Genomic DNA, 16,034 nt, shown 5'->3' on the forward strand with positions numbered 1-16,034 from the left:
TCTAGAAGGGAATTATTTTGAATTATAAAAAATGTAAAAATAATAATTGTTGCATCTCTAATTCTGACCAATAATTCTTAAACCGAGCTTTCAGTCGATTTAATGATGTTTCTCTGTCTGTCCATTCGTAAGCGAACATATTTTTGTAACCAGTTTTAGGCCAATCGACTTGAAATTTGACACAAGTCTTTGGGTCAGAAATGAATTAACAAATCCATATAAATCATTCGCCCGCTATGTATAAGATGTGTTATGAGTTATTGGCAATTCAAAATTTTGAGAATTCGTAAACCAGAACAGGGGGAATATTTTTCGATAAATTTAGGAAAATTTATTGGACATAATAATTTTATCTCTTGTTTAAAAAAATTTCATATTTTGAAGAAAAAATTTGAAAAATTAGTATTTGTAAACATGACTTTAGCACCATAAGAAGTTAAAGATAGAATATTTGTTAAATTTTACAAATTTTAGGAAATAGTGAATTGCTTTGTGCGAACATTGATTTTAGTAAAATTTTAGCATGCTTCATTTATGAATAACTTTTTTTAGTTTGCGTAACTAAATTATTCCAAAAATTATTTAAGTGAGGGAATCTTTCCCATACTGGGGAATTTAAAATAAAATAACTCCCATAAATAACTAAAATAAAATTAAATTGGATTTAGCGCCCCTTTTATGAGTGTTCTTTGTAGCAAGTAAAAAAAATAATTAAAATTTACATTTTGTGTAATATAAATAATGTTAAATTCCCTAAACTAAAGGAAAACTAAATTCATCATTCATTTTTTAGTATTATAGAGTACGATTTCTATAGTAAATATTTGATAGTTGAATTATATCAAATATTTACTACAGAGATTTTCCTCTGTAATAATGAAGGAAGAATAGCCAAAACTATATCTACTTTTTATATAATTTTGGAAAAATTCATCTAAATGGCAGTAAGAAAAATAAACTTCCATTATATGTTAATTTGTACCATTTTTAAATTTGTTAAATTAAAAATCAAACCCAAAACAAATTGTACTTAAACGTATATGGATTCTTTTCATACAAATATTTGGATGTTTTTCTACTAATCACTATAACCTGGATTTTATATGGCTATTAGTTTAAATGTCCATTGTTTGTTTGGAAGATATTTGCTATGAAATTGTTATGCACGAAGATAAATTCAAAATAGAATTGCTAATGGTAATAGCAATGAAAATTCAAATTGCGTTTCGTTGTTTTCTACAATGAGTTCATTCATGGCTTGGAGTAGGAAAATCAAAACAAACTCAAACGATTTCTTCTACTACCAGCAAAACCCCCGAGAGTCTAAACTTTCTTCTTTGTCAGTTATCGACACTCAACCTCCATCCCTAAACAGCAGAGCATCTTGGGAAAGTGAACTCAGCTCTCAATGGTGTAGGGGTTATGCGATTCTATTGTATTGTGTAATGAATACAAGTGGCTCTATTTTCCCCTCTAAATTCCCTTGAGAAACAATATCAAACGAAGTTTATCACAAACTGAGCAAAGTTCAGTTATTCGATTTTTTCCACTGCTATATTTCATACTGGAAAGCAGACGCACACTCTCACACACACACACACGCATGCAAATACACAATTGAGAGCAGTGAAAATGAGTAAACACCAACCATTAAACTCAAAGACACGGCCCAATTGGAAATTTAACACTTTAGCAGATTTACACAGTCCCCCTCCCCTTAGCATAGATGGGTGATGAACATTATCAGATTTCCTTTTGAAACATGCCAAGTGGGACGTTATGAGTTTGTTTTGTGTAGAGTTTTAGCCCACTCAGTTGTTTTCATTTTGAGATTGCTAACGAGGTCACAGGTGGAATAACGGTTGAGTTTAGTTGTGAGAACATTTTCTAGGAGACATCAAATCATAACAGCATATTATATAAGGCCCTAGATCTAGGTAGAAAATTGTTGTCAGAGTTGACTAAATTGCCAGTTGACTAAATCCGCTGCGATAACTGTGAATGTACTGTGGAGCGAAATTATAGAGCTGTTTCATTCATTGTCACAACACAGTGTTGCCAGAATTTCTATAGCTCTTGTTTCCAAATTGGAACCCTTTCATCCCAAATAATAGTTAAATTTCTGGAACAGCCGAATATTTTACTGTACTGTTTAGTAACTTCCCCGGACCTAATCTCTTACATTCTCTATTTTAAAAATTCTTAATAATTAATTAATTGGAAAAAAAAAACAAAAACACTATGTAGACTTCGTCATGCCAGCATGCGAGTATCAATACGGTGATCATATATCATTCGATACAAATCGTCATTAGAAAATTATTTTATGGGCATAAAGAGCAGAACTTTTTATCTTCAGCAAATCGCCTTTTAAATACTCGAAATGATTTCCAAATAGTATAAACATGTCTTAGTCAAGCAGAGTAAAGTGCACATTAACGCCTGGGCCCCTTCATCCATTTCTACTGTACAGGCTTCATTTGTAATACTCTTTGATTTACTTCGAAGAATTGCCAAAATTTCTAAGAAATCTCCATCAAATCCTCAACTCCCCAATTCACCTATGAAAGAAAATTCCCAATTCCGCAATTCGAAAATCCCGCCCCCAATTCATCTATGAAAAAAATCCCCAAAACTGGCAACACTGGTCACAACGCAAAAACTCCTCTTTATTGACTTGTTGTTATAATAAAATGAAATTATTGTGTGGGTCTAGTGTGCGTATGAGTGATGTGGCTGACATGTGGGTATTGATGTCACTCATACGTTAAACGAACCTTACATTTAAACTAAATTTTTTGTAGTATTCGTTGGTAGCACATAAAAAATGGTGTTAGATCCAATAAAATTTCCTCAACTTTTTAAAATTCCAATGCGATTTAAACCTTTTTGTCCGTGTTTTGAAATCATATTTGTTTTAACGTCGTCATTTTATTTTGTAACCCGTAGAATTTTTTAAATTGATTTTCACCAAAATTTATATACTAGCCCCCATTCTACGCTCTCTATGTTTCTCTCTATGTTCTCCTTGCCTTTACTATTTATTTTATTTTATACACATTAGTGTGCTTTGAGCTACATTGCAAATTATTGCCTTTTGCTAGTGGTTAGACTAAATACAGTTTTCATAAAGGCAAACACATTCTCATACACACGCACACACACTCTCTCAATTCTATTCATTGGTCCACAGTGGTCTCACGACAAACACACTTTGACATACATACATATCTCAATACTATCCACTCGTTGTTCTCATATAGCAAAGTCAGAGTAAAAAACAGTCAACAAAAAGTTTATAGACATCTATGGTTTGGGTAGAAGTGGAGCCAAGACAACACAGAGTATGCCCTCGTCTGTACAACCAACCTTCCATAGTCGCCTTCAATTTTTTTGTTTTGTATGTCACAGTCAGTCTCAATCTGCCACTCTCATAGACAGTGTTGAGTATTAGTTTCTTTGAATGAGTCTGGGCTAGAGATGCCATATCTTTTGGTAAGAACGATAGGGTTTTTAAATAATAGATTTTTGGAAATTTTGCATCATGGATAAATAACAGCTAATGCTTAGTACTAAGTTCGTTTCTGCGAAAAACGAATATCGTCATCTATCTCCGTATATAGGATCTCAAGCCCAGGGATGTTACCGTATTTATGCGAAATAATATGCCTGCCTATTTTTTCGAGCGAAAAATCCAGGGTTGTATAAATATGTGCTTTAAAATGCTCAAAACAAAGATTTCGCATTTATTCCGCGCTAACGTTTTTATATGAAGTATAAAAATTTTTCGTGCGAAAACGTGATCTTAGTACTAGGCTTTAAAGAGCAACCATTTTGAGATGCCTTTTAATGTGTTTGATAGAAAAATGAAGCCTTTTATTATTTCGCCATATAAGGCGCTAATACCTAAGTGGTGAAACGGTTTCTATCCATTTTATAACCCTCAAAATAGCGTCTGTAACTTATTCGAAGGTTTGAAAGTATCACGAGCAATTTGGTATCAAAGATATAAATGAGTGGGTTCTAAAAAGAACTAAATAAACTTGGGTTCACGTGGATGAATCCCACTTTTTTTAAATATAGAGGGTGGTTAAATTGTAAGGACCGATGTTGAATGTGAACCACACCTAAACGCCAAGTTTTTTTCCGAATTTTATTTGACATTTCTCTATTTCAGACTTACTCAATTTGAACCATGGAGAGATACACAATCCAACAACGTGTTAAATGGTTCCAAGAAATGGCAACAATGGATGATCAATTTTCGAAGAAAATCATCTTCAGTGATGAGGCACATTCTCACCTCAGTGGATTCGTCAATAAACAGAATTGCCGCATTTGGCTGAATGAGAATCCAAGAGTGATTGTCGAAAAACCAATGCACCCACAAAGAGTGACTGTTTGGTGCGGTTTAAGGGCTGGCGGCATCATCGGGCCGTATTTTTTCCAAAATGAGGCCGGTCAGGCAGTTACTGTGAATGGTGTTCGCTATCGTGAGATGATAACGAACTTTTTATGGCCCGAATTGGAAGATATGGATGTGGACGATATGTGGTTTCAGCAGGACGGTGCCACTTGCCACACAGCTAAGGAAACAATGGTTTTTTTGCGCAACAAATTCAATGGCCGTGTTATCTCACGTAATGGCGATGTCAATTGGCCGCCAAGATCATGTGATTTGACACCGTTGGACTTTTTTCTTTGGGGTTATTTGAAAGAAAAGGTGTACGTCGATAAGCCAGCAATAATTCAAGAGCTAAAGGATGAGATAATTCGGCACATTAACGGCATAGAACCTCCATTATGCCTCAGCGTCATCGAAAATTTGGACCATCGGATGAAGGTGTGCCACCGAGGTCGCGGCGCACATTTGGCCGATATTTTGTTTCAAGCATAATTGAGTAATATCAATATATCATAATAAAATAAAATTACAATAATTTCCTAAATAGTTTGTGTTTTATTCAAAATCAATATCGGCCCTTGAAATTTGAACCACCCTTTATAAAAAAATCCTAAAGTAGAAGGTCTATATTTTAATATATTGTTGTGTTCAATAAATTATTATTATTTCATGTTAGTTAGCTATATTATTTGAGATATATCCGATGTCATGTTAATCAAGTAGATCCTGTGTGATAACCCACATCTCTCATAATAATTTTATCTACTTATATAGAAACATTGCGAAAGTATCAACTTGGCAACACTGCTATGCTCTGTGAGTCGCAGAGTGCTATGAAGCATTTTGTACGAATAAATGTTTGCCTATAACCGAATGTATTTGTATGTATGTATATGTGTGTGCGTTTGTGTCAGCATGACCGAGTAAAGCATATTGGGGCTTTTTTTGCACTCATTGTCTATGGATTGGAGCTTTGTTTTCGAACATTTTACAACAACAAAAAGAGAAACACCATGCACATTATGTTGCTGTTGTGTTTTTGTTGTTCGTTCTCATTCTGTTTTTGCTGAGTCTGACTTTTTAATGGTTCGTTGTTCGTTATTAACATGCATGTCTTTCTGTGTTTTTGCTATGAACTTTTGTTAAAACAGACAGACATACATCCATACAAAGGAACAAACTTACAAACAGACACACATACATTATATATGTACTTCATACATATATGGATAGGAAAATAGACTATGGTATTCAGTGGAAATGAATTTGCACAACATTTTCAATTGAAATATTAATGCTGTCTGTATTTTCTGCATTGAAACATACATAAGTAATTAATTCCGAATAATTTGAAATTTTTGTTTTTGTCACATTTAATTCATATTAAGCCGTGAAAATCAAAAACAAAAGTGCAAACAAATTTGATTAAAATATACATTTTTTGTCAAAGGGAATTTTCCAAAATTTCAATTATTTTTTTCGTTAAAATCAGTTATTAGTTATAAAAAAAGTAGATTTAAGCTCTCAATATTATGACTCAGATCAATATTTAATGTCTACGGCGGCCATTTCGAACAAATGAATGTTAGATTACTTCCACAAATTGTGTCATTTGAAGGCCTGTATTGGGCTTGACTTTTCACTTTGAAAAAGTAAACGATTTTGCGATTTTGTTGAGATTACAAAAAAAAAAAAAAAAAACATTTATATATAGAAAAAAATATTTACTCGATCAATTCATTCACACACACACAAAATTTTTTTTGATTCAATCACGAAATTAATTGATCCATTTAATTTTTTAATTGAAATGTCTTCGATCACGAAAATTATAGTATCAATCACAGTTTTAATTGATTAAAAAATTAGGTGATTTCATTAGCAAATTTCAATTAATTTTTTAATTGATTCAATTAAAGATTTAGTTGATGTTGAATGCAAAACTCAATTAAGTTTTTCATTAAAAACGTAACTATTTTCAATAACTTTCTTAATTCACTTACGGCCATTTTCATGTAGCTCCGTTAGACTTTAACTCCCAGTTAACAGAAAGTAAAATGAAAATATCTTCTTTCCGGTTAACTTTAACTGAAAAATTTTTAACAGTTAAGTTCCTAACTGGCATTTTGAATATATTAGCAAGATGGCAGATTTGTCCATAGTACGGTTTAAAAGTTCGTTAGCTAACGTAGCACTAACGGAGCTTCATGAAAATGGGGGTTAGTGTTTTAGTTTGATTAAAAAATTGATTGTTTGAAATAAATTTTTAGTTACAAATTAAAAAAAAAAACAATCCCTTTTTTAAGTGACTTATGGCGAATTCGATTGGGAAAGAAGGTGCAACATTCTCGAAATTGATTGCAAAATATCAAGGACACTATCTTAGATTTTGGATCCGGTATCCCTCACAATATTATGAATTAACAATAACTTTGGAACGACAATTTCATTTGGGCGAAAAAACAATGAGGGAAAAAGTAGTGTAACACCAAGGCAACATATTTTTTGTGAAACGAAAACGCCCTTAGTCTTTTATTACAATTTTTTTAATTTACAATCATTGACTTAATTAACTTAAAGTTTCTATCTTGTTTAAAAAATTGTCAACTTCAATTAACTTTTTAATTGGAAATATTTTGGTGATATTTTGTTCTGTGCACCATGACAATTGATCCAACCTCATATTTGAAAACACCAAGTACCCCACCCGACCTGGGTATAAGAGTTTTTGTCGGTCTTTTTGTTAGAATAATAAATTAATGTTTATTAAGTTCGATGTCTTTTGTAGAACAATACATACAGTTGACGAATGTATTGCATCTGCAGTAGCTTTAAATATTTTTATGTCTATATTATACATACCCCTGAGGAAGCGATTTGATATGGGGAATTCGAATATTGGGGAAACTAGGTAACGTTATTCAAAGGACCTCGGACTTAAAAAACTTATTTTTTTTTTGTAAATCTCCGTTTAATGGCCCAGTCCGAACGGCGTTTCAAATTTTGTGAGATCAACCGAGGTCGTAGTTGGGCTTGTCATATTACCGGGGTTTCCCTGGATTATCCCGGAATTTCGTTCCGTTTCTTAGAAAAGAAAATTATTTGAAATTAAATAGCTTTCTTTCGAATCCATCAGCTGTTACTTGAGCAGAAAATGTAAAACAACAAAAATCAAATTCACGTTTTTCTCTGAAATGGGTTTGTAAAAATTATAATAATCAGTGTCCAACTCTATTCAAGTCTGCATTCCCTGCCAACATTTCAAAGTTCGGTTTTATCCTTATCGCTACCATAGGCTCCTTAGTGATACTATAACAATCGCAAACTGTGATGGGAAATGTACCCAAATCCATGTCTATGACGATATCCAAATTCACAGCATCGAAAGGCACTACAAAAGAAGTAGCCATTGCTACTTCAGAGCTAATGTTTGTTTGCATTGACATTATCCACGGCTTAAGCTACAACTGCTTGGATTGCCAAGAGAAATAGATCTCGAAAATATAGCCCGATAGTAAATATGAGTTTAGGCTTCCGACTTTCAAGACACAGTATTTCCAAAACTGTCAACGTATAAAATTATCGCTGTCATCTTGAGAGAAATTTTCAGAGGATCCAACATATTTCAAATTTCGAAGTCTGCAGACAATAAAGACTACTGTGTCTTGCATTGCGTTCATTCAATATCGGTTAGCACACATCTTCAATGGTTTCCGCAACAACTACTGATTTTGGACGACGTTCACGAAATTTGTCTTGGAGTGGACTATTTGATCATTTCTTTCCACCAATACGATCCTTTTTCTGGTTCATCAGTGTATTTTAAGATGAACCAAATCCAACAAAAGTTGCTCGCGTACGAAGCACTTCCAAGCAAATGATGACCCGTTTTTATGGAAAAATCGCAATCGTACAACTACAACAACGCAGAATAGTAAATTCTAAGGTGTACATCATTTTTTTGCCAGTTGCCTTTCAAGAAATCAGGAAAATCAACCGCCGAAAACGGATAACTCTTCACCACGGCAATTCGAGCTCCCACACATCGGCTCAAACAACTGCATTTGTGAGCATTCAAAATATCGATTTTATGGATCATCCTCCGTATAGTCCTGACATGGTCAACGTTTTGAGACCCCCAATACGAACTGCGTTTCTCGTTACGGTGATACCATTTAGAGAAGCTTTGAAAAATTCAGAAATGTCACCAACATTACTGAGAGGGGATAATCCACCGCTGAAAAACTTCTTGGTGTTTGGTCGAAACGGGTTAGCTGAAATATTTGGATTATTGATAACTCTACTGCACACAGAGAACAATTTGGTTGGAAATCGGTTCTGATAATTAAAATTCTACATTTACAATTATATATTAGGTGTGTCAACCTATTTTCTTTAATGCAATCATCTTTTCATGCTTACTATCATTTGGCAATCATTTCAATAGAATTTCGTTTGTGATACAAGACAAATGGTTGAAGCAACAAAATCTATATATTTTGAAGCATTTGTTTCGAATTCTGTTGACACAACCAACTTTAAATAAATTTCGTAACTGCCAGTTAGCAATCAGAACGGACATACAGTATTCACAACCGAATCCTATTTGAAATATTTTTAAATGTCACTTCAATTTTTGTTAATTACTTGGTTCTCAAAAAAGATATTTTTTTGTTTGTTTTTCAATTAAACGTAACAAATGACGATTTTTAAAGCGCTACAAAGTGGCATCCACAATGTTGTTCAAAGCATTATTTTGAGGACGTAAGTAAAAGATACGTAACGATATAGGAGTGGATCATTTATGTTGGGTATATTATAGGGCATAAAAATCATACGTACCCCAATCGGATTTAATGACATATCTCCAAGATGCTTTGGGTAATTGGAACCTCACAGAGATGTCATTGTGAATAAATTGGTAGGTTCTGAATTGTTTATATAAACATGAGTGCACCAAAATCTAACTAATCTTATTTGATTTATTTTTAAACAATAATCCAATATGTCAACGTTGTACAACAGACCCAAGTGGACACAAAGGGCCATGGGCCAGATTATTTTTCATAATGCCTAACACACTATCGGGACGCACTCAGCAATAAGAAGAAGTTCATCACTTGTGGTTTCAAAATTGGCTTGCTTGTCCAAACGTGTCTGTAGGCACAGACCTAAATAACTTATAGCGACCAAAAATAACTTATATGCAAAAACTAGTAATACGGGTCCATTTTTATGCATTTTAATATTTAAAAAAGTCGACTTTCAACTGAAGGTCATAACGGGATGTGTATTAAATTTTGTTTGCCCAACCGCCAAAACATTTTAAGGACATTAATTGTTATCATACATTGTATTTAGCTATACATCTTTAATACAAATATTTAAACGTATTTAAACCAAATAAAAAAAATAAAATTTAAATGAAATTAATTTGTAATTGGGGATGGGTGACACAACAAAATGAAGGGAACAACGAAAAATTCCATCGTCTGATACAACCAACTTCATATATAGTATTAGTTGCAGTTCGCATAATTCGATTGAGTCGACCGAATTTGTCGGGTGACACAACTGCCAACTGATAGTTGGTGCAACTGCCAAAAGGAGGTTGGCAATAAATTCGGTTATCACAACCAATCTGTATTCTCTGTGTGGTTTTGGCTCAATGACATTCTCTCAATAGCCGAGTTCCAATGGAAGAAACCGAAGTTCGATTCGGGTTAGCTGAAATATTTGGCTTTTTGATAACTCTACTAGTTTTGGCTCAATGACATGCTCTCAATAGCCGAGTTCCAACGGAAGGAACCGAAGTTCCATCCTTATCCCGTATATTTCTTCAAATATCAATAAATTCCTTATGCTTCTAAACCGACTCCTAAACCAATTTTCAAAATGATAGGATAAGAATAACGACCCCTATCTTGTAACAAGGGACATATGGATGGACAGCTAGTGTTATATAGATGAATATCATAGATACATACATTTTATTTAAAATTTCACCTACACGCAGAGAAGGAATATGATCACCTCAAACATGTTTCAAGAGCAAAATGTTATTTTTGTATGGTGACCATGTAACATGTTTGTCACTAAAATGTTATTTTGTCGTCAAATATAACCTGCTTGCCGAAATCAGATACATGATTTCCGAGAAAATAACATGGTTGCGAAAACCATGTTACATGGTCACCACCCAAAAAGAACATTTTGCTCTTAAAATATGTTTGAGGTGACCATATTCCTTCTCTGGGTGTAAATATTCGATATTTGGACTTCCCTTAATTTCCTTTCTAAAATTAAATCTGTATTTTAATTTTGCATTTTTTACTAGCAACCAATCATTTTTCCACGACATAGCAATGCCGTGGTTTAAGTTGTTGAAAAATTTTTAAACATGAATGTAATTTGCGTTGAGAGAAATTTGGCATTGCCAATTAGGCCATGTCACCTAGACAGGAGACATAAAAGTTGTTCACAATTTATTGCCACACCAGCAGGCAGGCATGCATAAATGAGGAAACTTTTTTAAACTGGCCCTCCCCTTCGTCGCATTGCCACGAACAAAATGAACAACAACAGCAAACAGCAGTGACAGTGAGAAAATAACAACAACAATAACAACAAGGAAACTTGTGTTTTTCGTTCGACCATGTCGACTTTGTTCTGGGTATGAACGAATTCGTACATTATCATTCATTAGCCAAACTCATTTGCTAATGAGGGTGAGTTGTGAATTGCCAGTCTTGTGTGTGTGGTGAGTCCCAGTTGTATTTCGCATATCGAAGTTGTTTTGCGTTTTTGTGTGTGCTCACATTTCTGTTACTTTATTTGGGCGCCACATCCCGTTTGTTCGTGTTCATCCTGTTTCATCCGTCATTCTTATTTGTATTCATGTTTTTTTTGTTTCTATTCGTTTTGGAATGTCATATGAGAATGGCGTCAACAAAACGAAAGCACACTGCTGCAACTTGAACTTCCTTCGGTTCGTCATTCAATTATCCCTTAATTTGTTGTATTCCCCTTTATTCAATGCATTCTGTGGTGAAAAAAAAAACAACATTCAAATAAAAAGTCCCCTCTTGACATTCTCTTATGAAAACGCAAACGGTGTGGTACTCGCAGTGGTGGTGGTGAAGAGCAAGTGGTGTCATTAATGAGACAACACAAAAACACTTCAACACTTAAATTTTGATTAATATTTATGCGACTTCGAGAGTCTACTGATGTATATGAGAGTCCCCTGTTGTTGCACTGTGGCATTTCGTTGTTTCTCTGTCTGTCTCATTACAAGTTGCAAATTGCCTGTTGAAGAATCGCATCGTAGCGACTGTGATGGTAATCACTGAAGGGTTTTTTTTTGTTTTTGTTGTTGATGCGGCTGTTGTGTGATGAGATTTATTTTCGCTTTGTGTTGAGAGTTTTTCGCCTCTTCGAAACTAATTAGATTTTCTTTAACAGCTTTTCTGGCTATGCAATATTGTTTTTGTGGTTTTCTGGCTCTTGGGGTTACCATGGAGGTGGCGGCATTTTATATAGCTACATTCAAATGGGTAACATTCTGGCAAATATTTCAAGAATTGCGTTTTTTTTTTGCAAAATTTGGCCGAAAGGAAATCGGCTGCAGCACTGAAAAAACAGTAAACCCATTAGAAAAGACCGTTTTTGTTAATTTTAGGAAAAGGAAAATTTTAACTAAACTGTATTAGAAGCGCAGATATCATGCCGATTTCACAAAAAGGAGTACATAATTTTCGACAATTAACAAAAAAAAAAAAAAATTAATAAATAAATAATTTTCGACAATTAATAAAAATTTTTTATTTTTTCACTTATTAAAGAAAATTTCATAATTTGAAGGAAAAAATATGTTGAACATAGCAAAAATGACTTTAGTGCCATACAACGTTCAAGATGGGCGCATTATTTTTTTTTACATATTTTAATAAATTCTGAAATATTTTGTGGGAGACACGAATTTAGTTAATATTTTTGCTTCATTTGTGTATGATTTTTCTTTTCTTAAAAAATAATAATTGCATGAACTAAAATAGAATTAATTCGGCGTAGTGAAATATGGGGTTCAATTTGTTTTTTGAGTGAGTTGAGCCCGCTATATGGCTTATTCAAATTGCTCGAAGCTTAATCCCTTCTATTAAAGAATGTTACTCGAGAGTTTAGATTTTACATTTCTTCTATTCTTTCGCCAAAAATGTGTCAGTTCCAAATAATAATTTTCTGACATTTCATTCAGATTCATTCGTTAAAAACAAAGCCCTGAAAACTAAAATTCTGTAAGAGAAGATATCCTTTAGAACGGGCTGAGGTTTGTCCAAGTAGAAGGTTTCACCTTAGGTTAGGATAGGTGGTAGCTCGAGTATCAGGCTCATTGTGATAGCACGTTGTTGAACTTCTCTCTTATCACTGAGTGCTGCCCGATTCCATGTTAAGCTCAATGACAAGGGACCTCCTTTTTATAGCCGAGTTCGAATGGCGTTCCACATTGCAGTGAAACCACTTAGAGAAGCTTTGAAACCCTCAGAAATGTCACCAGCATTACTGAGGGGGGATAATCCACCGCTGAAAAACTGTTTGGTGTTCGGTCGAAGCAGGAATCGAACCCACGACCTTGTGTATGCAAGGCGGGTATTCTAACCATTGCACCACGGTGGCTCCTTTACCTTAAAGGGGTTTTAATTTCTGTTTTATTAGTTTTTCGTTTTAGCCTCCAAAAAGGAAACTGCATTAGGGTTTGGCTGGCTGTATTTATTCTTTCACTGTCCGACCAGAAAATTATACTTCTCGCCAAATTAAAGTATGCAATCAAGAGTATTTGTTAATAATGAGATCATTTAATGCGCCGTGCACAGACAGCTATTGGTTAAATGCATAGAGTACTTGTGGGTGATATAAAAAATACAATCGCAAGAGAAAGAGAACAGTTATCATTGGTATCATATACAATTCCAATACAATTGAGATTTTGAGTAACTACCATAAGTGATATAACCATAGACCTTATAGTACATAGATGAGCCATGGGTGTTAAACTATGTTTGACAGTTCCGAAGATTAAGAAGAAACGAGAAAAATAAGAGCACGCTAACAATCTCTATCGTTTTCCTTTTTTGTAGTTTGCCAATTTTACACAAAATTAGAACGTTTATGATGCAACAGAGGATTTATAAATAAATTAATATATTAAAAGTTCATATTTGAACAAAAAATTGTGACCAAAACCGCGAAAATATGAAATTTAATTTTGAGCAGCATTGCTCTTTACGAACAACACAAAAACAAATGCGCGACTGTTTACGAAAAAATCAAAACGAAAAGTCAGAAAATTAATTTTTGGAACTGACACATGTTTTTTAAAGAGAATAGTGGATCATCTATGTATTATAAGGTCTATGGATATAACTAATGAGAGAGGAAAAGAGCATGAGAGTTTAAGCATTGGTTATTATAAATTATCACTAGCACAGCAATGTAGTCATTAATATTGTAATGAATATTTAACATGAATGATCTCTGTTAATGTAAATTAACATTAGAAACAAGTTAACATAAATGGGTAAATGCAAAATTTATATATTCGGGAAATAGGGATGTATAAATGAAAATTATAAACTGGTATTGGCCTGTTACAATTCATATTTTCGTGCTTTTGGTAGAAATTTTAATGCAAATATGATATTTTTAAGCTATAAAGTAATTGACACATTGAAATTTTGTGAAAATGAATACGAAAGAAAACGTAAACCTTTTGTTTTGATCATCTTTGTAACATTTATATCCTTCTTATGGCATAGAATGAGGGTATGCTTCATTTCTTTGTTTCAAATTCAATACAATATCTTAAACAATGGTGCATTTTAACCACTCTTTTGTACATTTCAACATTCCCATTTGATGATGAATGGCATAGGTGTATGCCAAAATGATGATGGTGATGATGTTCAAAGTTTTTGCTCTGATGTTTAACAGATACAAGTAAGCGAAAGCAAATAGTTTCCTAAGTAAACCCAGTAAACCATTTGCGTATGATACGTACACACAAAAAAATAAAATATGAATTTGTACATAAATTTGTACATTTTTATAAATTTATGGACTTTTTCATAAAAAATGTGTACACCTACATAATCTATTGTTTTCGAAAATACTTGTTATGAAATTATGAATTTTTTTAATAATATATTGGGACGGTTTCATAAAATTAATGAAACTTTACTTAATATATAAAAAATACTGGTTTTCTCTTAGCGTGAGAGGACCACAACATAGAGTTACTCTCATGTGTATACAATACAAGCATATAATACGATACAAAAAAAAACGAACACGTGTGTTTGAGTTTTTCAGTACAGTTTGAGTCTCCGTCGCGATTCCAAGATTATTTATTGCTGTAAAAAAATTGACGAAAACACAATATTTACTGGAGCGTTGGTGCTTATGTTTATAAATAATATAAAATATTATAATTATTAATTATATAATTATGTTCTTTGCCGGCTGGACTTTAATGCGGGTTTTAATAAATGGGTTCATACATTTTGACCAATTATGCAGGCATTAAGAATCAGAAATCTAAATGAAAAGTTGCATGTAATGCATGACGGTTTTATTATATATTATGTAAAAGTTCATATTTTTCAATGACAAAAATATGTATACTTCTTTTGTAATATTAAAAATTCCATTCATATTATGTACACATTCGTAGTCAATGGAAACCTGTATTTTTATACCCTCCACCATAGGATGGGGGATATATTAACTTTGTCATTCCGTTTGTAACACATCGAAATATTGCTCTAAGACCCCATAAAGTATATATATTTTGGGTCGTGGTGAAATTCTGAGTCGATCTGAGCATGTCCGTCCGTCCGTCCGTCTGTTGAAATCACGCTAACTTCCGAACGAAACAAGTTATCGACTTAAAACTTGGCACAAGTAGTTGTTATTGATGTAGGTCAGACGGTATTGCAAATGGGCCATATCGGTCCACTTTTACGTATAGCCCCCATATAAACGGACCCCCAAATTTGGCTTGCGAGGCCTCTAAGAGAAGCAACTTTCATCGGATCTGGCTGAAATTTGGTACATGGTGTTAGTATGTGGTCTCTAACAATCATGCAAAAATTGGTCCACATCGGTCCATAACTATATATAGCCCCCATATAAACCGATCCCCGATTTGGCTTGCGAGGCATCTAAGAGAAGCAAATCTCATCCGATCCGGCTGAAATTTGGTACATGGTGTTAGTATATGGTCTCGAACAACCATGCAAAAATTGGTCCACATCGGTCCATAATTATATATAGCCCCCATATAAACCGATCCCCCGATTTGGCTTGCGAGGCCTCTAAGAGAAGCAAATTGCATCCGACCCGGCTGAAATTTGGTACATGGTGTTAGTATATGGTCTCTAACAACCATGCAAAAATTGGTCCACATCGATCCATAATTATATATAGCCCCCATATAAACCGATCACCAGATTTGAACTCCAGAGCCTCTTGGAAGACCAAAATTCATCTGATTCAGTTGAAATTTGGTACGTGGTGTTAATATATGGCCTCAAACTCCCATGAAAAAATTGGTCGAAATCGGTCCATAATT

The 16,034-nt window shown here is 33.8% G+C and overlaps 1 protein-coding gene across 1 annotated transcript; it reads left to right on the plus strand.

The window, feature by feature from the left end:
- The first annotated feature begins 3,425 nt into the window (after nt 1–3,425).
- On the plus strand, nt 3,426–4,897 carry LOC142240167 (uncharacterized). The gene is made up of 2 exons (XM_075311870.1): nt 3,426–3,495; nt 4,178–4,897. The coding sequence occupies exon 2, from the start codon at nt 4,196–4,198 to the stop codon at nt 4,895–4,897; it is 702 nt and encodes a 233-aa protein (XP_075167985.1). The 5' UTR covers nt 3,426–3,495; nt 4,178–4,195.
- The last annotated feature ends 11,137 nt before the right edge of the window (nt 4,898–16,034 follow it).

The sequence above is a fragment of the Haematobia irritans genome, chromosome 5 (assembly GCF_050003625.1).
Source record: "Haematobia irritans isolate KBUSLIRL chromosome 5, ASM5000362v1, whole genome shotgun sequence".
Lineage (NCBI taxonomy): Eukaryota > Metazoa > Arthropoda > Insecta > Diptera > Muscidae > Haematobia > Haematobia irritans.